Below are 22,926 nucleotides of genomic sequence, written 5' to 3' on the forward strand. Positions count from 1 at the left end.
ACGCACTTGTATTGTCAAACTGTTACGTCCGTTCATTTGGGGGAACTGTCATACAAAAATCATAGGATCCCATGTTTCCTAAAAGCAAATTTAAAACTGTATTTACAGAAAAAAAGTTCTGGCACTTACCCACACCAATAACTTTTTCAATCTTTATGCAGGAGGCATCAATTTCTTTGGCAAATTCCCTCACAGCTTGGTTTGGATCCTCATATGTAAAAGGATCCACATATGTTCTAACACCTGCAAGGCAGAAATGTTTTATTTGAAGTCACTGATCTACATGCTGCTGAACACAGAACATATGAGACTGAAGCCTTAATGATATACAACAGCAAAGGCAGTGTACAATAAAAATGTACTGTAAGCCAGGAATGACTGATGAAGGAAGGAAGGACTTCATGTATTTTTCCCCCGATGTGATTTTTTTTAATGTAAACATTTAATATTTCCCAATATTGATGTAAGGAATCAGGCTTTTGCCAATAAATGAGCTTCACAAATCACTGCCATCACTAGCAGGCCAATAGCCTGTCTATGGACCTGTGAGACTAAAACACATCACATTTCCCTTTTGGGAGCCAAGAAATTCTGAGCTCAGGTCCTAGGTTTGGTACCTGGATGACTGAGATGGAAGTAACAGTAGGATTCAGTCCTAGAAAAAAGGTAGCAAAGCTCACATTTTCTTTCCTGCAGGATTGCCTCCGGCCCATCCAGAAACTGCCTTAGCAGAATATTGTGGGGAAAAATCACGCTATCACTAGCCAAGAAGAGATGTCTTTCAGTGGAATGGAACAATGGAAAAAATTGATGAACCTTTCTGCTGTCTGTCTCCTCAACAATTTTACCCAGATACTTCTATTTTCCCTGTTACTAAAGTGCGTAGTTTTGAAGGAGGATGTTTGCAAGAGAGGAAAACAGAAACATATTCATCTCAAGAGGAATGTCATCCCTTTTATCCCTAGCATCAGAACATGGCACATGTTTTACGAACTGAATCAAAAAACCCAAGCACCCCTGCCTTTTACCTTGGTTCAAATGTTTCTCCTCATCTGCTTCTTGCTTAGCCTTACTGTACTTACTGCGCCTGTCAGAACAAAAAAGAGCATTACAGTTCAAAATAAGTATCCTTCGAGACAGGCTCAGTCTTCTTGACCTGCTGAGACTTGAGCTGTTTGCACCTGCCACAGCCTGTGCTCAGCTCCCTACAACAGCCCATGACACAACACACACGTACCAGCAGGGTAGGAGACTCCTCTCCTCAAACTGCTCTAAGTGTTATTGGCATCAACAAAGCATCAAGGGAAACACAAATCTCCGTGTTTGCATCTCGGCATTTAAAGAAAGAAAAGAAAGCTTGTGTTTCGGCTACTTTTTCTTCAAAGGTATTTTTGCAATTCTGTGCAAAAAAGGGTCAAATTGCTTTTTAGCCCTATCATATATGGATTTAAATGCTACAACAGAGGTGTTTTGGTCAATTGATTTTCAAACATAATTAGGCAAATGCCAATACCAACACACTTATTTAACTGCAAATTTTAAACTGGAAACAGTCTAGTAACATAGAAATCAGGATGGCAGCAAAAAAAAACCCCTCACCACCAAAAATGCAGATCCCAAGGATTTTATTTATTCTTTTAATCATTGTATAATTGAAGGGGGCAAAGAATTCCTGATGGCAGAGGTCCTCTACTAACCCTCTGAGTTGGAGACAATAATGTAGTGTAGTAAGTAAGTTCTGTAGTTCTACAGATTACTATTTCTACACCCACGCACATGATACTGTATCCAGTTATGTATTTAATTAGTTCAGCTTTAAACTTCAATGGATAAGTGGCGTTAAGAAAAGTTAATACAAGAGGTTAGTCTTTTAGGGAAGATATTGAGGAGTCAGCTCAGCCAAATGTGTACTGGGATTTGAAGTTCCCCCCATCTAATGGTATGTAGATGTAGAGATTTGAGTTGGGGTTTTATCCATCATTCACCGAAAGTTCAGAACCAGGCGTAGACAGAACAGACACTGCCGAAGAGAACGGCTTATTGTTGCTTACTCCTCAGTTTGTCTGTTCCTATGGACAGTCTCCCAGACTGTCAGACCCACGTTAGCTAACTGGCAAGAGTCTGGGCTGATGTGCAGAAGAAGGAAGGCAGAAGGTGAAACCAAACCTGGAGAACAGGAGGCAAGACTGGCACTGCCTGCGATGTGCAACCTGCTGCCTGGAGTCGGGCAGGAGACGACCAGGCCTGCCAGGGACACTGGGGTGAGACTGGGTTAAAAGTCTGAAAACGGTGAATGGGTAGAGGAGGAAAACAGGAGTGGGTGAGAGAAAGACCTATCAAGAGACGTGAGTTAAAAAGGGTCAAAAACTCACAGGTAACAGGAAGAAAACACATGACTGAGAACCTCGCTTTGCAGCAAATCTTCCTGAGTCTCACCATTCCCCTCCCGTCAGCAAAACCCTTCTGCCCATTAGCAAAAAGCATCTCACTTTCCACTCTGCGCCTGGCCTGCGGGGAATGGCAGCTTCCCATCACTGTCAGCTGAAAGGCCATTTCCCAGCCTTTGTCTCTGCAGTCTTTTCGTGCTGGGTGTTAAACACACTATGCCAATAATAAAAACTATAAATTAACCATGAAACAGAAGGAAAAAAAAAAATAATCCCGTTTGACATGTGAAGACTACCTGATCTTTGAACCAAGCCTCACAGCTCCCAACAACATCAACAGGACTTGTGTTCAGACATAAAAAGCAGGTACACATCCAACCATAAACGGTTGGGAGCCTCTTTTCTTGATGAAAGTCAATTAAACACAAATGGCTCCAAATCACAAGAAGAGCATTATTAAAAACCACACTGGATCCAAACATCAAGTTAAACCATTTATTTGCCTGAGGACTTACAGCACTGGCATAACAGAGCTGAGCTAAATAAAAGGACTATGTTCTGCTCCCAGGTACTGAACTGAGCAAGAAGGAAGAGGCTGCACAAATCTCTCCCAGTGCCATACGGAACTAAGTCTGCTAAGCGGATTGCAGAGATGGTTTCAGGTATTATACAACTTCTCTCAGAGGAAAGGAAAAAAGGAAGGGGAAAAAAAAAAGAGATTCTGCATTTTAAGCAGGACCCCTTCAAATTCATTTCATTAATGTTCAGGCACAGATGGGAAATATGAAACACAAACAGGCTTTGCATGAAAGCATTTTAGTAAGAAAAAATGTTCTTTATCTTATTTTTAAAAAGTACAAGCACCCTAACAACAGATTAAAAAACATAACCTTCCCCCACTAAAAGCCAAAGACATGCAAAAAGCAAAGAGAAACAAAGGGATTACTGCTCAAGCAATATAATTGTAGCTTATTAACTTTAAATAATACCTTCCAAACTAACTACCTACTTCCACTTCTCCTTGGGTCACCTGTTGACCTCTCCTGCTTGGCTCGGGGCACGACACTCCTGTCTGCCATTGTCCCCAAGAGCAGCCCGGGCCCCGCGCCATGGGCCCCGCGGGGCTGGAGCTCAGCTCACCTGAGTGGCAGAAGGAAGCCTTTGTCGCAGATTTGAACCCCGTAATTACAGGGATTTTGGCGGTGGTGATTAAATAGCCGGCATTCAGGAAAAGAACACAGAAGCTTTCAGAAACTGCGGGGGTCAGGGACACCGGCAGATCTACAGGTGGGGGCTGGCGACGAAGAGGAGGTAGCAACGGAGGGTATTAGCACGCATTGAGGTGAAACAGCACGGGCCCGGCGCCGCACCGCTGCTCCCACCTCCCCTTCCCCAAACAAAAGAGGGGCTGCAGTGCGCAGGCACCAGGCTGGCGGAGCACGCTGATCCAACACCATCAGCAAAAGGTGGGCAAACACGTTCAGCTTTTTACAGAGCAGAAGATAAACCAATCTATCCATCGGAAGAATTTCTGACAGAAACTTTTAGATGACCAGAGGATTCTGTAGGGCCGACTTGCTCCACCCAAGCCCTTTTAGAAAGTGGCTCTTTCTATTTTACACTTTCCCAAATCCTTTACAACTCTATTTGAGATATTCTAATTTCACTCAGCATTCCTCCTCCTGCACTCTGCTCTATGGATATGCTCATCTTAACCTCAGTAAGTTTAAACTAACATTTAGGCAGATTAGTTCTCATGTTAACACAAATGCCGTGGTCGCAGGACAGAACCAAACAGCTTGAGCTGCCTGAAGGCAAAGTCCTTTGACAAATTCTGTTGTAAAGATGAATTTTGGGATTTGAGCAATGACTTGAAAAAACGTAATGCTAAATTAGCAGTAATAACCCAGGGTTCAAAAGTGGGCACCTACAGCATATGCCCAGTTCCCACATTTGGCTCACGGATGCAGAGAGGCCATGTCTGCAGGCCAAAGCGCGGTTTTGATTGTACAAATACGACTTTTAGGTCATGGCTAGATTACAAAACCTCCTCATGGGGACTGTATGGACAGAAAAGCTTTTTCTCATCTGAAGCCATTTTGGAACAAAGTATAATTATTTTGCTATTAAGTTCTGCTGGTGTAGGAACATCAAGAAATATCCCCAAAGCCCACACCTCTAAATGACATTGGTAAAGTGGTTAAAATCATTAGAGTAATAGTGAATATTAAAGTAGATTCTGTTTATTGAGAGCTACTTCCAGCTACTGGAGAGCTGTGTATTGAGGAAGGCTATTAATTAGCAAGGCACCATGCATTAGTATGCACAGAGCAGTTTCACTGTCCTAGTATTTCATTCATCTTGCTACATCTTTCCCCTTCTACGGCCTCTCTGAGACCTACCAGTGCAGAGCTACGGGACGTCTCTGAACCCATGGCCACCAGGATACTTTTACCTCCATTCCCACTAGTGCTTGGACCAGCCTTTTGTCCCTACTGTCCACCTGCTCTTTGTCTTGTCTTTATCCTTGAACACTTGTGGGCAGAGATAACTGAACAGACAGCCTGAGCAGTGAGAAGACCTGCCTGAGTGTGCATCCACATCAGCGAGTCTGTCAGCTACCTGGCTCCAGGCAGCCTTTCCTTTGACAGCTTTATGGCCAATACTAAAGAGAATCAATACGAGGGCAAGGGGTTGACATTTCATTTTCTAAAAAGTGATCCATTGAGGGCCAATCACCAAGCAGTGTTTATCAGCCTTGGGAAGTGACATTTTTTTATAGGGGAGGAGGAGAAGGAATCATCTCAAAGCAGCTCGACAGGCTCAATTCTCCAAGGTGGCGACTCATAATTAGAAATCCAATGTATCCTGCTATCAATCCTGCCTTAAATAATAAAGTGATCAATAAAAGCGGAGAGGAGATTAAGTCATCAAGCTCAGCGATACTATTTTCTGTTGCAATAGCTTTTAATAAACCTGTCTCTCTACATTACATTTTCATATGTTCTGCTCTTCTTTCTTCTTGCCAGCATGGAGGCTTTGAGTTGAACACCCACAGAAAGCTATAACAATGCATGTCTACTTTCTAGATATTACAAACACAATGATTTAACTGCCCTTTAAGACAATTTAAAGTAAGAGGGCAAATCAAGAGGAATTTGTACACGTTTATGGTTGATGCCATTAAACTGATCAACAGAGACTGACAAAATGTGCATCCCTCAGATCCGAGGCTTCAGATGCAGTAATGATACATCCAGTTTTATCTCAGAATTACACTGAAGCAAAATCATGCTGACCTTTTTAAATGAGACTGAACACAAAGATGAAGACAGAAACACTCACGTTGTGTTTCTGCTACCCTGTCCTCCCATTCGCAGGATTGTTCCTGATGCCTGAGTTGAATTTGCGAAAATGAACAAGTACTTGGTAGAAGATTACAGTCCTACTCTGATGAAATAACCATCAATCCAGTCTGCTGTGTTACTGCACATGATGCTGAGTGACTGTGGCTTCTGTTTTACAGTCATATCCACTCACACTGGAAGGACCAACCCAAAAGACTAATGCAGACTTATACAGACTAATACAAAAATCACAAGCATAGCAGTCTGATGGCTTAGTTCACAACAGTGCAGTTGTTTATTCCCTGCCTATCAGGAATCAGTCCAAGAAAATCTACTGTACCCATACCCATTAAACTTAACTCCAAATTACACTAACCACAAATCTCTAGCTGGCTTGCTTCTCAATGCCAGTTATTGGAATCAGCTTTGCATTTGAAGGGCAAATAGAGCTGGAACTATTGCCATTACATCACATGCTGCTTCATACTAATGTTGAGAAGATCAAAGCTACATGGGAGAAGGCTTGTAATGCAAATGCACTGTTTATGATGCTAATCAAAGAATTTAGCTTTGTTTGGAGGAGACAAAAAGCTCCCTCATGAAAGAGAGGGGGGGAGAGAGAAGCTTAAGTTCTTACCTCCTGCTGATGACAAAGGCTGCAATGAGAATGACCACAAGAACAACACTGCCAGCCACTGAAACAAGAAGCACTGTGGGATTGGTACCATCGCCAATGATGGGGGAAGGAACTGGAAAGAGAAAAGGGAGCATTAGTGTCAGACACCCTCAAAAAATCAACCTAGGTAGCACTCAATGAGGCTTTCTGGCTTGTGAAGGCAGTTTAGAGTAGCACTCAAATCTACTTTCAGGCCTTTATTATATAGTCATTTGACACAAATTTCCAACAGGGCCCTAATTAGCTGAAGACATGATGTTTGATAATGATTTGGGGAACTTCAGTTCACTGGGAACAAGGACTCTCTCTCCTTCTCCCCTTCAGTGTTGCTCAGAGGGTATAATGGCTATTTTTTTTGCCTTTCTAATTGCTTTCCACTCTTCTTTCCTCCTCCTTTTTCTCTCAGTGGGGCCAAATGATCACTCCCCAACTGACACAAAGAGAATAAGTTATTTTAAAATGCCTTCCCTCTTCCTGCTGGATTGATTATTTTCAGCTGTTAACATCCTGAAGGATGTTGCTACTAACTGGCATGACCCTAAATTGATTTTAACAGACCTGTGTGTCCAAAATAAAATAGGCTTGGTCACATTGCCTTCCTGCCACCAAAAAGCAAACATTTTGGGGGCTAAATTTGCATGTTTCCTTGAGCGAAGTGAACAGCTCTACTGACAACGGAATTCGAACATTCTGTCTTTATATGACTGTCTAAGGAAAAGCACAAATACGTGAGCTGATGTAGGACACCTAACTGATCTATGTCAATAGCTTGCAAAGGGGAATAACAGGGTTCTATCCTCCTGCAAATGAGGTATTCTAAAAACACGTGCAAACATCTACATTTACAGTAAACAAAATAGGTACATAAATCTCTCAAGCATCAATGACTTCCAAGTGTTTATAGGGTGCGTGTCTCCTTATGCCACACTGAAGTATTTTCATTGCTCGAATGAAGAATATAGCATATCCAAATAGATGTCTCGGGTCAGATTCATGGCATCACGAACAGTCAGGCGGCCATGGAAGAACATTTTCCCAGAACAGACACACCACAGTCCAAGCAACCAACGGGAAACTCCCAACACGCAGCTCAGTTACATTTACACTCTTTGCTCAAGGAAAAGAAGACGACATCAGTGGGCATGTCATTACCTGTGTTAGTTGTGAACTCAAACGGTCCACTGAAGTCTCCATATCCTGCTGCTGTCCTGGCCCGCACGTGAAATACGTATGAAGTCAGAGGGTTCAAGCCTTTGATGTCAGTATTCCTGGAGGCTGTCTTCACAATGCGATAGCTGCGCTCATTTTGGTCCTAACAACAAAAGAACACAGAACACAGTGGTGATCAGGTAAAAATGCCTCAGTGCACCGTGAACCGTGGAACCCCCCTTCCTTGCCAAAACTGTCATGATGAAAGAAGATGAGTAACAACGATGGAATTCTCAAAATACGTCCCGAGGCTCCTGCTGTCGGCCTTGCTCAATACCCCTAGCACTGCGTGCTACACAGAGCTCTGAGCAAGCCAAAAAAGGATGATGAGGCGGTAGGTATGATGCTCATATATCACTGATTATTTAAGAAATCACACAACAAAATCCTCTGGAAAATAGCCAAGCCTTCAAATAGGATCCTCTTGATGAACAAGCAACATTTTACTCACACATGCTGGCACTTTCTTTTCTTCTTACCAGCCAGGAGCCATATAAAAGAAATGATAAAAATATTTTAAGAAAGAAAAGACTCAGAAAATGTCTTCCAGAAAGTCCATTCTTAAAACCTGTTCTATTTGTGGCTGAAAAATCCATCAGAAAATTTAATAATCTAGCTTCCCTGCAAATCAGATGCCTTTTTCTGTATGTGTTAGGGAAGCAAATAAGTGATTATATTTATAAAAAAAATTTAGAAGCATGCATGTGCGTGTGAGAGAGACTGCACACAAGCAAGAGCAGGTAATTGCTCATTTGTGCAGAGAACCTTCGAAGAAAATAGCTGTTTTCATAGTTTCATACTTGAGAAGTTATTTGTAGGAATAACATCTCCCTCTAACTTGGAAAGTATGAAGAATGTGATTTTCTTTCCTTATTCTCTATTAAAAGCCATCCAGCCCACACCATCACTCTAAGCAGAAGCTATCGGCAAACAGATCTTATTATTATTACTGTGTTATATACGTCATTATTATACTTCTATCTATGAAATAAAGCTGATGTCTCACTTCTGCCCAATATTATTGATTCTCATTATAAATATGCTTGCTACAAAAGCTTAGTTCCTAGGTAGGAAAAAATAACAAAATAAACTCGTACCATACAGCTGGAACAGCCTATGAGTCTTATTCTTTCAAGCAACCATTCAAGTGCATGAAATCCTTAATTGGATTTTGTTAAACGGAATCTATTTGGTTTCAAATGATGGAATCCTATCTGGAAACAAACCATAATGGAATGAAGTAAAAAGCTCTCCCCAAACCCAAACAAAACTCCTTGCTTGTCCATTTTTGAGCAGTACCTTTTCATAGTATTTGACTTCATACTCAAGGATGACTCCATTTGGCCTGTCAGGTTCCAGCCAAGCCAAGGCAACGCTGTGCCTTGTTATCTCTTTAGCCTGGATCAAAGCAATTGGGGACGGAGCTGCCGGAAGAAAAAAAAAAAATACAACCAATAATTTAGTTTTAATGAGGAACATATATTTTTAATCATAGCTTTCACAACATGAGCACTTTCAGAAATGGTGTTTTTCTTGCAGGAGGGGAGGTTAGAACATTAAGTATTTTTCCTGTTTTCTCTAACAAAATTGCCTTTAATCCTCTCTAATAAAGCTTGTTCTTGGATTCTGGGCAAGAGTAGATACATGGGTTTTGAAGTTGTCTAAACACTGCAATGTTCATGACGCCCAGGTACAAACCTGCATAAAAGGCTAAGGTACTAAAGGATTCTGTCTTATTTTTGTCATTTGTTAGGTACAGTGCATGGACTTGTACTTTTCTTTTGGCTCACAGTGATGCACTTCTTCCATCTCCTAAAATTAACTGACGTTACTCCATTAGCTATTTGCTTTACAGGAACCATGAAATTCCTGAGGGACCAATCTGGTTTTCTCTAAAGCTGAGAAAATATTGCCACTGAATTAAGTAAGACCAGAATAAAGCTGAATATATATGAATTTGGACCCTCCCATGAAAACCAGGAAACTTGTATTTCAAGAGTCTGAGCCAATTTGTGCTTCCTAACTTGCCCTGCTTACGCCCAAGTATGTGAGCAGTCCCTGGAAAATGGGGAAGCTCAGTGCCCAAGGGCCAGATTCTGGCTTTGATAGCTCCTTCCCAGCCAGAAGATATCAGAGATTGGTCCATTGTGTACCAAACTGGTATCATCTGACCCTGTCCCATGTGGCACTATATTGATGCGATGCACAGAAAAAGCAGGATTACACTGCCAAGGGTAAGGGCTGCGTGATTTTTGGAAAAACTCTACCTAGCAACAAGCTAAACTGAAAGATCCTTTAAACTGTATCTGTGTGCAGTAAGAAGGGCTGCAATGAAGAAGATAATGGAAAACATCTCATCGTGCACCCCACACTTTCAATAGAGCCCCTGCTAATGTTGAAGTTCAGGTTTTTGACTGGCTGGAGGACAAAGCATTCTCCCTTTGACTGTGATAGCAGCAGATTCATGGCTGCGCTGGGGGAACGGGTTTTCTGAAGATTTATGAACCCGGCTGCCCCTTTCTTGCTGTTGTGTTGCTGTGTGGTCACGTCTCTAGCCAGCTGCTATCAAGCTCTTTTGATGCTGACAATAGCTGGTATAAATGGTGGAGTCTCCAGGGATAAAAAGGGACATTCATGAAATTTTTAATCTTATCTAACAAAGCTGTCCTGTATAACCAGAGATTAGAGGTCTTCCTAAATTGAATATATTTCGTCTTTTGTCCCCTGAAGCTGTAGCCATGTTGCTCTTTTTTTCCCCCTTTTCCCTTTCTTTTTGTTTCTTTTTCTACCCTTAACTTTGGGATGACGATCCATGAAAATGTTAGGGAGTAAAAAGTATCCTTGAAACATGTACCCTTGAAAACTACCAAGAAAGACAAACAAATAAAACAGTCACAATAAATGAAAGGAAAATTGAATGTTGAAAGCCTCAAACCTACTTGACCATATCAGACAGTTCTGATGGAAGTGAAAACAACCAGTAGATGCCGCACAGTCACAAAAGGGTGTCTCCTCTTGATGTGAAACCATCAGGGAGCTGCTTCCCGATTTACTATTTGACAGTTTGGCATCTCTGTTAGAAATGCCTCCAGAACCTTTCTCTCTTTTTCCTTGTCTGTCTCTCACATGCAAAGGCAAATACTGGATGACAGAGGAGACTATAAACACAGCCAACAGGGAGGATCCAGGTGTGCTCCATCAAGTTGTATCTGTGGCATGACCGAGAACCTGCTTAATAACCTCACAGTTCCTCAACAGAGAATCAGGCTTTTTTTTCTTCCCCTTTGCAGTAAGAATACTGCTCAGCTAATAAATTAGAAATCACATTTGTTACCCTAAAACACACACACACGCGACATTGCTGATAAACCGATCGGAGAGAAATCTGCCTAGTTACTCGGTGCCTCATGCAGGGCAGACAGGCAATTCTTTTTACTGAGAATCTGTCACTTATGCTGGTCTGACCTCAAGAATTGTGGAGAGAAAGTTCACTTTCTTTCCTTTATCTTCTTTTTAACCTCCTTGGTTTCCCATTTCATTTCTGCAGGCATTTATATTGGAATTTAGTGAGTCCTTCAATATTGGGCTGGTAAGTGCTCCATGAAAACGCATTTCTTCTCTGTTGTAAAATGGCTATTTGCAGCAGAAGAATATATATTAACTACCCCTTCTTGTGAAAGATGCTTAGCTTTATATAGCTTAACAAGTGCTTTCTCATGTCTCTCGAAAATGGACAGCTGATCTTAGGCACTACACCATACTGGAATAAACAACCTGCTCCCGGCCTCCAGGACACAAAGAGGACTTGTACATCAATTCCTTTGTTACTCCTTATGATTACAATTGTAAGAATGGCCCTATTTTTCCTTCCTGTCCTTTATATGCAAATTCATCCTACTTAACTTTTAATCTCTTCTTTTGTCCTGTATTCTGCAGATGAGCAATTTGTTTCTGAGTTTTTTAGTTTTGACTGTACATCCTGCCTCTCCATATGCTATACAGAAATCCTAAGAGTGCTGAAGTCCAACTACAGGATGAAGTACCAGAATTACAAGAGACTGTCCAGGAGCTCTTTGACATCTCTGCAGCACAGACCTGAAATGGTCTATGCAATAGGATGGTGTTCTGCAACTCTGTGGACCTTGAGGAACCGGGCTCAGTAACTACAGGGAGTACTACAGTTATCCCAGGATCCACCAGCTGACCTGAGTAGTTGAAAGACTGGGCTTCTGGAAAAACAACAGGTCTGGGTCTCCTTGGACATATATTACCAAAAAGGCGTAAGAATTCGGTCAGTAGAGTCTGGGACAAAGAGGACATCACCACTGCCGGCTCATCATGGCAATCCAGGCAGCAGTCACAGCCTTCTGGGTGAGCTTCTGCAAAATATTTACATTCTTTGTTCTTCTCCCTTTTGCCTTTAAACTGCCTCTTACGGATGATGTGAAGATAAACATGTAACAGGTTGTAAAATGATGCTTTGATCATGAGCAGAATAAAAGACAGAATCTTCTCTTGTATGTGCGTGGGCTAACTATTCATTATATACACACATTCCTACACAAAACATACTGAGGACAGCTTGACCAAAAAGAATAATGTACACAATTAAGATGTTCGCAATAAGATCACATAATACTTTTGGAAGAGAGTGGGAGATCACTTTTTGCACTTTCCTCCTCCCTGCTCCCTGCTATTTGGAAAGGAACACTACGCAAAAACTTGTTTCGCAATCATCATTGCTTACAACAGCAAGTTTTTCTGCCACACGTGCATAGACTGTACATATAACCACCAGAACGGCCCATTTCACAGGGAAGAACGATGAGGTATTTTGGCGTCTAAAAAGGGGTCCCATTGAACAAAAGCACCAAGTGTAACTTTCCCTAGTTCAAAGCTCAGCAGTTCCTCTCCTTTAAAAACCCCACTCCCTACTGATGTGAATGTTGCAATTTTCTTTTATCTACTTCCTCAATAACCTGCCATTAAACACCTACTAGTAGTTTTATTACTGCGGTTCTGAGCTTGTGGCCTACAGAGAGAGACAGAGCACAGATGTACTACAAAAACTTCACCCAAATGCCATAAAGCCATATCCCAAGGCTAATAAGTGCTGAATTGTAACAGTTTCGAGGCACTTTAAAGGATGGCAGAAGCAGAGTGTCAGTTTTTCATTACTGGTTCGAATTAGGAGAGGGGGGGAGAGGAAGAAAACAGGAAATAAATAGATGCAATAAAGTCTCTGGCATGTAGGCATCCATGAGTGAAAACAGCCCTTTATAAAACTACAACACATGAGTACTCAGATATCAAAGATACACAATGCCCAGTGTTTTAGTGAAGATGCCTTCTTAACCACAGCAGGGTTTACTTTCCACTCCCCATGATTTGAATTTAAATGGATCATGTTTACTCAAGGGGTCTTCCACTGATTGAAAAATATACCCACAGTTTGTACATTATCTCAGCTAAATTCAAATAACATATTTAAATTTAATTACTTGAAGCTTAGGGGTTTTCATGCTTTTCTTTTTCCCCTCAATTGCACACAACAACACTTATTTGTTCTTATCAATGGCTATGTGCTTTGTCAAGCATCAAAATTAAATGCTTGAAAGCACTAATGATGTTACTGTGATTAAGGGTTTTTACCTTCCAGGGTAGATACTAAAAGCCTGCTCCATTATTAATTACTTAAAAAAAAAAAAAAAAATTTCTGAGAATCTAACACTGAAGAAAAGTCCTCTTAGAAATCAAAACAAGACAATAAAAGATCTTCTCTTAATGGGGACAAAACACATTTAAGGGAACCTGGCACATTTCAGGTTTTCTCTTTGAATATTTACCTTGTAATATTGCGGGTTTTTACATGGGATTTTGTAAATTATATTATCAAATAATCTCACAGCAGGAAATGGATATATAACACAGAGAATCAAATACGTTTTTAATCATTTCTAAAGGCAACATCCTCCAGGCCAGATTCTTGTAATTTTATTCATGTACGAGAGCCACTTACTCTACTAGCTGTCGCACTGACTTCAAATCAAGCAAAGGGAGAAGTACCCAGCCCTATTTAGTTACATGTACCAGAATAAATTAAAAATAAAGCAGTTCTGCTCTTTCCTAAAATGTTGGTGTTCAGTTCTGCTTCCCTTGGGCCTTTTACCCACTCCCCTCTCTTGTCCTGGCAGAAATGCTCCTGTTTCTGAGCAACACAATGACCCCTGTGCTCCCAGTACTCCTGGCAAATGGCTTTGGAAACACAGGAGAATGCATTTTAGCATGACCAAATTTCCAAACATATGCATAGCATATGTATAAGCCATGTATGTACGTAACGATAAGCACATGAAAGGCTTTCGCACGTGCGAACCTATGTGCACACACAGATTTGATGTCTGTGCACGTCTGAAGAACTGAGCCAGGGTTTGGCATTCCCGTTCTGTACTGCCAGTACGACAGCTACGCCTTTCTCCGAGGGACCAGCGAGAGTCTGCGGGCTGGATGTGCGCTTTAAAAACTAACCACATGCTTTTTTTTTTTTTTCTCATTATTCCCTCTGTATAAGTGGAGCAAACATTTGTACTAGTGATGATTGGGCCAGGTTAGGACTTGGACAAGGATCTAGAGGCCTGATTGCTCAACCGAGCCACTGGAAGCCTCCCAAGACATTCCCGAGTCCTCTGTCTTCCCACCGTCTGCCTCTCCCTCCCCCAGGAATGACGACTGGCGAGGAACACCTCCCAGCTTGGAAACTGAGACACGCCAAGATTCAGGCCAGCACTTTCAAGCTTTAGCATTTAAAGCAAAGACTTTCAATCTACGCCACTAGAGTAAAGCGCCCAAGGTTATCCACCCACACTCGAAAATCCTGGCCGACGCCATGTGAAGCAGTGTGACAGCTGAGCTTGGCCTCTTTCTCTCAATCCCTTCAGTCAGCCGTAATACTTCTGAACTAAACTTCCCCTGCTTGTTACTAGAAATTACGCTGCTCAGGAAAAGCACCAGCTCGGCCACAGGATATTCTCGTAGGACACCTTCATCCCAAAATGACAGGCACAAGTGATCTTCCCTTTCTTTCCAGGCTCCACAACCCAGCCACTGCCAAAGAGCTCTGAGAAAAACTAGGGACCAGCTCACATCAGTTATGTTTGTAATGATGTGTTCATAAAGAAAGGGGCTAGAAAATGAGATTTTAAAGACTGTTAACACAGCATTATTATGTTTTAAACATTTCCTCTGTTTTAAAGTTTTCATTTCTTGCCTCTCCCAAAAGAACCTGCGCTGCAAATCTCGCCAAACCACAAAAGCTGGCTCTGACTTGCATCAAATCAAAAGCTTGAAGGAAAACCCAGGCTGTTAGCAGCAACAAATAGCAGTAGTTGAGGATTATTAGAGTGCTATATTTTTACCACCCTTCTCCAGCTTCAGTTCTTGGAGACATGCAGTAGCTGCTGAGGATCCACAAAGAGCCTGTGTATTTTCTGGGTTCCACGTCCAGTTCTGTGTCAGTTTTAGCACAGACTACTTCAGCATACCAGAACTGCTCTAATTTAGACCAAACCAATTATAGGAGCTGAGGTCTGACCACAGTTCCCTGTGGTTTACATCAGGAACTGCAATGAGACAGGGGTGACAACGAAGATTTTGCACACCCAGGAGACAGCTCGTTCTGGCTATCAATTTCTGAGGACCAGCTCTTGACAACAATACATTATTTTCAAGTACTGGCCTTCCAATTCTGAAGGCCAAATAATGATGTCAGCTAATGCAGTGCAGGTCTGAAGTAACTCCAAAGATCTGAATCTGCAACCTGCAATCCCAAAGATTGTCTTAAACCAAAGGACTACAGAATCTTGCATTTAGCAAGAGATCTGTATTACAACTCAAGCATGGGGTCTGTTTAGTCTGAGAACTGCTTGTTTTCTTTCTGCTAGCTTGCTAAGAAATCCTGTTGGCATGTTCTGACAAGGATAACTTAATAGTTGCCAACAGAAACATGGCAGAATACTGTGTATTTCCTGTATGTATGAATGCCAGTTTAAAACAAACAGGAAAACAAGTCTTTCAGTTGGAAGGCAATTTATAAAAATCTGTCTGAACATTACAACCACTTAAAAAACCAGCACCGAAACATTTCTAAATGCTTAAACTACAATGATTAACACAAGAAGGGTGAACGCACTTAGCGCTGTGAATTGCTCTAAGAAACTCCAGAGCTATAAGCAATTTGTTAAGATGGGGAATTAGTCAGCAGCTTTCTGACCTGAGCAGGTTTGGAGCCACTGGTCACAAAGCAGGTCACGTTGCAGTTACTCTTCCCTCTAGCTGAGGTTAGAATTTGACCCAATATAAACAACAATAAATTTTGTAGCCTAAAGAAGCCAACACTGATGCTCCACTGCATTATACTGGACTGAGAGAAGCAGAGAAAATGGGCCACGCAGTCCGGACAAAGAGAGATTGCTGTAACTCTCAGAGTCCTTCTTTAGGGCCCGGACCAGTCACGCTTAGAGGTAGGATCCCATGACCCAAATTTAGGTTGAACACTTCTGGGAAGCACGTGCTGTAATCATCCTCTTACTTCCAAGACGCCAGTCCAGCAAGCACAGACCGCCAGAAACCACTGATGCTGGGACACAATGTCTAGCACCCCAGGGTACAGTGGCTCTGGGGGAGCCAGAATGAGAAATTAAGAGACCATAACCTCTAGTTATTAAAACAGACAATAATGTTGGAAACGGGGCATTCCCCAACCGCTCAAAATAACCGCTCATCCCCTCAGGGCAACTCTACCTCACCCACACCCTGCTGTTCCTCCTGGGAAGCCCAAGGTAGCCATCAGAGCTAATTCCTCCCCAGAAATAGCCTGTCCTTCACCTTTGTATTGCCGCACAGGAGGAGGATCTGCTCAGTTGCCTTTTCAAAACAAACTCCTCCACTCCCCCTCCAGCCCCTTCCACAAGGAAATCAAAGCTACCCTCAAAGACACATCAGATGCCCCCAAATGAGACCCCGTCCCATCCTCTAAGCCTTTCCTCAAGTCAAGCCACCATCCAGCTATTCCTCCTCCCTTTTTCCCATCCTCCTGCCCACTGTCAGAGGAGTTAAGACATGTCTGCCTACACTTCATGAGTCAACAGACAAGGGGGTTAGAGCTGTTCTTAAATTGTACAGGACCAGCGAAATAACTTACTGTATCTGTGCCCTGCAAACCACTTCTTGTGGGCAGCTTTCGAACCACTTAAAATAGCATATCAACAATCCATAAAACAATACCGAAAATATTGACCCTGCTCTATTAATATCCCAAAGGGGCAAACCTTTGTCTCACGTTGCAATGGACAGCTTTCACCTGATGCCTCATGTCTGTATCTATTAAAGCCTCATTTCTGCCTCCTTGGTCTTTTCTTATACTTAGCACCAAGCCACCTGAGCATGTGGTTACCCCAACAGTTACAACATAAAGCTTAACCCACTACGGGGCAAATGTGTTATTTGGTACCCAAGGCAACACATGTCCTAATGCTGTTCTCCTTGGTTCTCACACAGTTGCTTTTTATTTACTTGAAACATGGATGTCTAGATGATATATATATATGTGCTAAATAACTTCCTTTGTCACTTACTTTCAGCATTAAGATTATTAGATTTTGTAAAAAGAGCTGCTTAAAAGCCTTTTTGAAATCCAGACAAATAAAAGCCTCTGCCCTATATGCCACTTAGATGCTTTGGAAATACTGAAGTATCTTCTAAACAAAATAAATAAATAAATGTTATGACTCATTTTGCTAAAGCAGTATTCGCTATTTTAGTAAATAGATTTGGCCACATTGTCTCATCCTGGCTTCTGAAGTGCTATGGTAATAGCAGAGAGTTAGACTTTGCTATTTGGGTTTCTCAGATCAATCACCCAAAGTCAGAAATGGCAAGAATCTTAGAGGAAGAAAAGATAATAAAATTTTAAACATTTTACTTCAACTGTGATACACAGCTCCAACAGCAACTGCAGGCTGGGTCTCAAACATGCCCTCCTGAGCCTGCAGCACCCAAAAGAATCAAAACCCAGGACTCACCTGACAACAAAAATCACAATTCCCATCTTAACACTTGAGAGTAATAAATTGTTTCAAAGTCACCAAAGTTAAGGAACTTTACCTTTATTTACTTTAAGCTCCATCACACAGAAGAGCCTGGTGCAGAAGGTTTACATTTACGTATTTACATTTCAGCTGGATGACCTATAAATTTTAATTATAGTTGATACTCAGAGCATTCAGCTGGAACTCCGGTAAAGCACCTTCTGTACAAATGTTAGATGGATTCGACATGATACGATCTCTGCCTCTGGGCTGTTGAGAAACTCTCAAGATTGAATCAAGGTTTAGGTTTTCTGGGCTCATGTTAGTGGCACTTTGTGAAGGACACTGGTCTGACAGCACTTGGAGATCCTCAGTTCTTCCAGGATGCTGCAAGACACCCTGTCATACTCCCCATCAAAGTTCCTCTTCCTCAGGGGAAAAAGATACTCTCTGCTTTTGGAAAAGTACGACAGGGAATTGGACCGCAGCACACGGAACTCTCACACTCTTCTACCAGGTCCTCTCAACTGGAACTGAATTAAGCCCCCTTTCCTTCAGCTGCAATGGACAGATTTCTTCAGGAAATTAAAAATCATTAATAGACCTGATGAGAGAGAAAACTATATTCTGCACACAGTGTTGCTCCAAAAAGCAAAGCTACCTGAAGTTTGCTGTTCAGTTAAAAAAAAAAAAAAAAAAAAGTGATGAGGGACAAACTGGGGAAGAGTCTTAAGCTTCCTGAAACACATAAACCTTAAAATTAAAATCTTAGTTCATGATGTCAGTAACTGATTACATCATAGGTGGCACATAATTAAACTTATAAAGGGCTTTCACTATTTTGGTTTTATGCCGGATACTGAAAACTAGTGCATTATTCATTTAAAATTGTGTCAATTAGAAAAACCCCAAATGGAATAAGCAATTAAATATTAAAGGTGGCTGCCTCGGTGGAAAACAGTCAGAAAGATAATTGGCAAAGTTTCCTGTGCAATGCAAGTGCCATTACAAAGTCTGAACAATTTCAATCCTAAAAAAATAAATAAAAAAAATGTAAAAAATCAACCTCATGAGGTTATGAAGATTTGGAGTTGTACAAAGAAATCAGCCATGTTTATTTCCTGGAGGAGTACTGAGCTACAGTCTGGGCAAATAAAAGCCTGTGAAAACAATAATCCCAAATTAGCTCAGCAATTGGGATGGGTCTGTATTCCGAGTCTGGACCTTCATTTTCAGTCCCAGTTTTGCAGCAGACAGGAGGACACTGAGAGCCCGCCCCCACTCCTGATGAGAAGATCTCTGTGGCAGATCTCTCCTCCCCTCTGAGGCCACGGCCCCAAAGGACACTTACAGGGTGGAACTGAGAAGTGCACAGGACAGGGACTGCAAGGAAAAATACAATCTTCATTCAAAACCTGCAATTCAAAAATCATTTCTTCTTCCAACAGCACGCAAAGCACTTTTCAGTGTTATGTCTTTCCTCCCTGTAAGGTTCATGGTTTTGTTTTTAGTTCAGTTTTGTCATCAACAGGTCCAAAAATTTGATTATCTTCTTTTGATCCAGATGAAGCTGGTAACTTCCATTTAAGGATCAGTCAGACTGAAAATAAGCTAGGAAACTCCTGTGCTACAGAGCCCCTCTCACTTGTTCACAGCTTGTCAGTGTAACAAATATAAATAAAAATATTCTCTGGTTAAAGAAAAACGCCACATCTGCAAGCGGTGCTAAAGAAGTCTCCCTTTGAGCCCAGTCCACTCTCTTCAAATCAGTTCTTCCCAGTACTTGCATAATTGCAGTTTTAACCTTCAGCACAGGCAGCAGTGAAAGCAAACGGCTCAAACGCTCCTGGAAAGACTCCGCTGGGTCTGCACATCATGCCTGAAGTATGATGGAGAGCCCACAAATCTCTGCAGCTCCTGCAGGACTCCTCTTGGCCACCCTGTCCCAGAGTGCCCAGGGAGCTTGAAAAACACGGGATCTAACACTCAGCCACTTACATATTCCAGTCACTTTCTGTCTTACTTATGTGCACGTACAATATCCTGATAAACTAGAAGGGAGGCTGCAGCCATTCCATCTGCATTCCCCTTTATGCTAAGAAAGATAAATTGAGGCTGATTCAGAGGACAGATTTAAAGAACGCAGTATGTTATCGAGACAAGCGCAATCTTCCCAGGGAGCCGCTGTAGTGGGTTGTCTTGAGATCATGCCTTTATTTGTTTGCTAAAATAAATGGACGCCACTCAAAACTCAATTCATATATGAGACATCTCTTCCAGCCCACTATACCTTCCTATTTTGCTTAGCCAAAACTGTCTTATTCTAGTATTTATTGATGGCACCATTTAATGGGACATAGAAAATGAAAAATAATAAAAAGCTAATTAAAAACTTCAGTGCTTTCCTTTTAGTCTTCAGTAATCTATGGAACTGACAGACACTTATATCCAAAGCACATTACAGTTTAAGGGTTTTTCTGTCTGTAATAATCCATGGATACTTTGAATGGATTTTAATACAGACAAAACCAAAGAGATTTTATGGAACAACAGAAGTATTTAATAAAAAATCAGAATCAGTCAATTGTCTTTTTAAGACTAGGTGATAGAAATCCTAATAAATTCTGCAGGAACAGTTCAGAAGGCTGAGACAAAAGTTAACATTTCCTTTTAAATTACTAGTAGGACTTTTCCATAAGGGATGTTTTGAAATACAAATGACCAGAGGAATAAAATACAAAGGCTTGAGCTTCCTCCATCTCTCTAGACTGTATTTAAAAAAATAAATCCAAAACTACGATCAATTTTTGTTATTATCAGTTTACAAATCACAACTGTCAGAGACTCCGAACCCATTCTCGGAGTGCACTACTAAGAGTTCTGGGACTCTGGTTCTTGAATTTAGTAATGAAGGCAGATTACCTTAATCTAAGGAGACGCCATGAAATCCTTCAAGTAGAGGCAGATAGAGGCTACGCATTTGCCTGCTTTGTTTGGGAGGGGAAGCCCACTGGAGCCCTGCCATAATAACAAAGAGCTCCCTGCACACCAGTTCACACGTGGGGCTAAATCTGAAGTGACATTTCTCAATGAAAGGAGCAGTATTCACTCGTGTGCTCAGCATTTTGATGTCCGCCAAAATCTGGCAAACATGATTATAGAGATCCAGCAGGCATGCCACAGCTCTATTTAGTCCTCATGGTTCAACGCAATGCTATGCAAAAAATAAATAAAAAATAACAGGCTGCCTTGGGATGGCATTCTGGGAGTATGATTTCATGCATATGGATGGACTCGACACACATTTTGCAACTCCTCATACAAGGACAGAGTATCTGAACCAAAGGGGGCTGCTTTACGCACCCTTGTGGGGTCAGTTCAGCATCCTGTCCTCCAGACTATGAGCCAGTGCAGAAACTTTGGGCTTCAGGGACTAGCGATGTTTATTTGTGCTACTCTGCATGGCATTTTAATTAGCAACTGTGCGGATTTAAAACCTCTGAATGGACACACAGGGGCAGTTGTGTAGCCTAGCTTTTGTGTTTCCACTCTCTCAAAAAAATCTTGTTTGAGGACATCGGCAGGGGGTTAATGGAAGCTTTGATAAAGTTCTCCGAAGCCTTTTATTGTTGCTCAACTACAGACCAGACTCTGCTGTCTCTCTGGCTGCTTTCCAATTAAGGTAGCTGCAAAAACAACTAGAAAATTTAGAAGCCCATCTAAACTTTTGGTAGCCACAAACATTCTTGGGCAAAATCTCCTTCCCCATGAAAATATTTCCTTGCCAATTGTTTAAGGGAAGCGCTCAGACTGGACGGCAAGCTTCATGAATGTGAAATGTCAGCGCACTGCCAGCGAAAGGAAATGCGCAGTTAACTAGTCCAGAGCAAACAAAAGCTGCAGGACCAAATCTTCATCTCTGTCAGTTTGGTAACTATTCATCTGTACCAACATCACTGAGACCCAAATTTGATCTGATTTGATGCCTCCTAAAAGTAAATGTATATAATTTAAATATGGTCAACGCTACCCAGTCCTGAAATTAAATGCCTTTTTCCCCAGCAGGATACGTAACTAACCTCCATTTTCCACAGCAAACCATGAGATCTTTTTAAAAAAGTGACCAAACTTTTATTTAAATGCTGCAATTACTGCTTGGCTCTATCTGACACGCAACTTGTCTAAGCTGTTCGCTGAACCCTGAAGCTGGTTATTTACTAAGGATCTTTAGAAAGCACGTTTTTTTTTTTCCCCTTCCGACCATGACTTGTATCCCCCACCTTGAATACAAATTCATGGAAATGGGTGGTGCAGACGGCTTTGCCAGCAAGCAGGCAGTTGTTATTTTAATTATTATTTCTTTGTGGAAAGCTGTAGTTACCTTAAAATAATAATTTAATCCTCCCTCCCAACAATAGTTTTCCCAGTTTTGTTTTTAAGACGGGAGCATGTATGCTTATAACTGCGCATTTATTAGTGACCATCATTTAAAGCCTGTGCAAGAACACAGAGTTGTTAATAAGAAATTCCCACTTGCACCTGCCAGCCTGGAGAAGCTCCTTACTCAGACACATTATCTTACACACGTAATTAAACGTGCAGTAGAAGAAATCTGAAGTGGTCAACACATGACATCTCTGAGGCTCTGAGAAATCTCATGCTCAACACTGAAATTTGCCCATTCAAAAGTATTCCTAACTGTTTGCTTCCATGCAATTCCCAAATTTCTTGCACTGGGATCACTTATCTTCTTTCTGGATCTCCCACTGCGTTTATATTTGAAAGGTCTGTGGTTTCTCAAAATACATTATTTGGTTTGCTTCAGAAGTCCTCGCAGTAACTCCCTTCGATGTAAATCTTCAGACAGCAAAAGCCAAAACACAACCGCCTCGGAGAAACAAAGCGAGGGAAGAACGAGGCAGGTTGCTGTCCTGCACAGCCTGGCAGGTCACCTCAACGATTACAGCAGGTGAAACCCTGCAATAGCTGACAACTTGTCCCAACCCTTCTGCTTGAAAATGTGTGTATCGGGGGGGGGATTGCTGCTTACGTCTAGCAGATAAATGTGAAGCCTTAGAAACCACACTGGTTTAGATTCAAAATGAGAGAGTTGCATACAATTAGCCTGGAATTCTGCAAGATGCTGCAACAAATCACTCGGAGTGTCACGCTCACAGATCACCCCTTTTTCAAGTCCCTGCTTACTAGTTTTGAATCTCTTT

General features: G+C 41.6%; 1 protein-coding gene across 1 annotated transcript in view; it reads right to left on the bottom strand.

Annotated features, from left to right (window-relative positions):
• EPHA4 (EPH receptor A4) overlaps positions 1 to 22,926 on the bottom strand; it is a gene marked incomplete at its 5' end in the record, with an annotated part of 103,718 nt that overhangs the window by 16,865 nt on the left and 63,927 nt on the right. The window contains 5 exons of the mRNA XM_009584250.1: positions 130 to 243; positions 1,029 to 1,087; positions 6,372 to 6,483; positions 7,563 to 7,722; positions 8,919 to 9,043. Coding sequence (XP_009582545.1) covers positions 130 to 243; positions 1,029 to 1,087; positions 6,372 to 6,483; positions 7,563 to 7,722; positions 8,919 to 9,043 — 570 coding nt within the window. The remainder of the gene's footprint in view (positions 1 to 129; positions 244 to 1,028; positions 1,088 to 6,371; positions 6,484 to 7,562; positions 7,723 to 8,918; positions 9,044 to 22,926) is intronic.

Source organism: Fulmarus glacialis, unplaced genomic scaffold (genome assembly GCF_000690835.1).
Source record: "Fulmarus glacialis isolate BGI_N327 unplaced genomic scaffold, ASM69083v1 scaffold24528, whole genome shotgun sequence".
Taxonomy (NCBI): Eukaryota; Metazoa; Chordata; class Aves; order Procellariiformes; family Procellariidae; genus Fulmarus; species Fulmarus glacialis.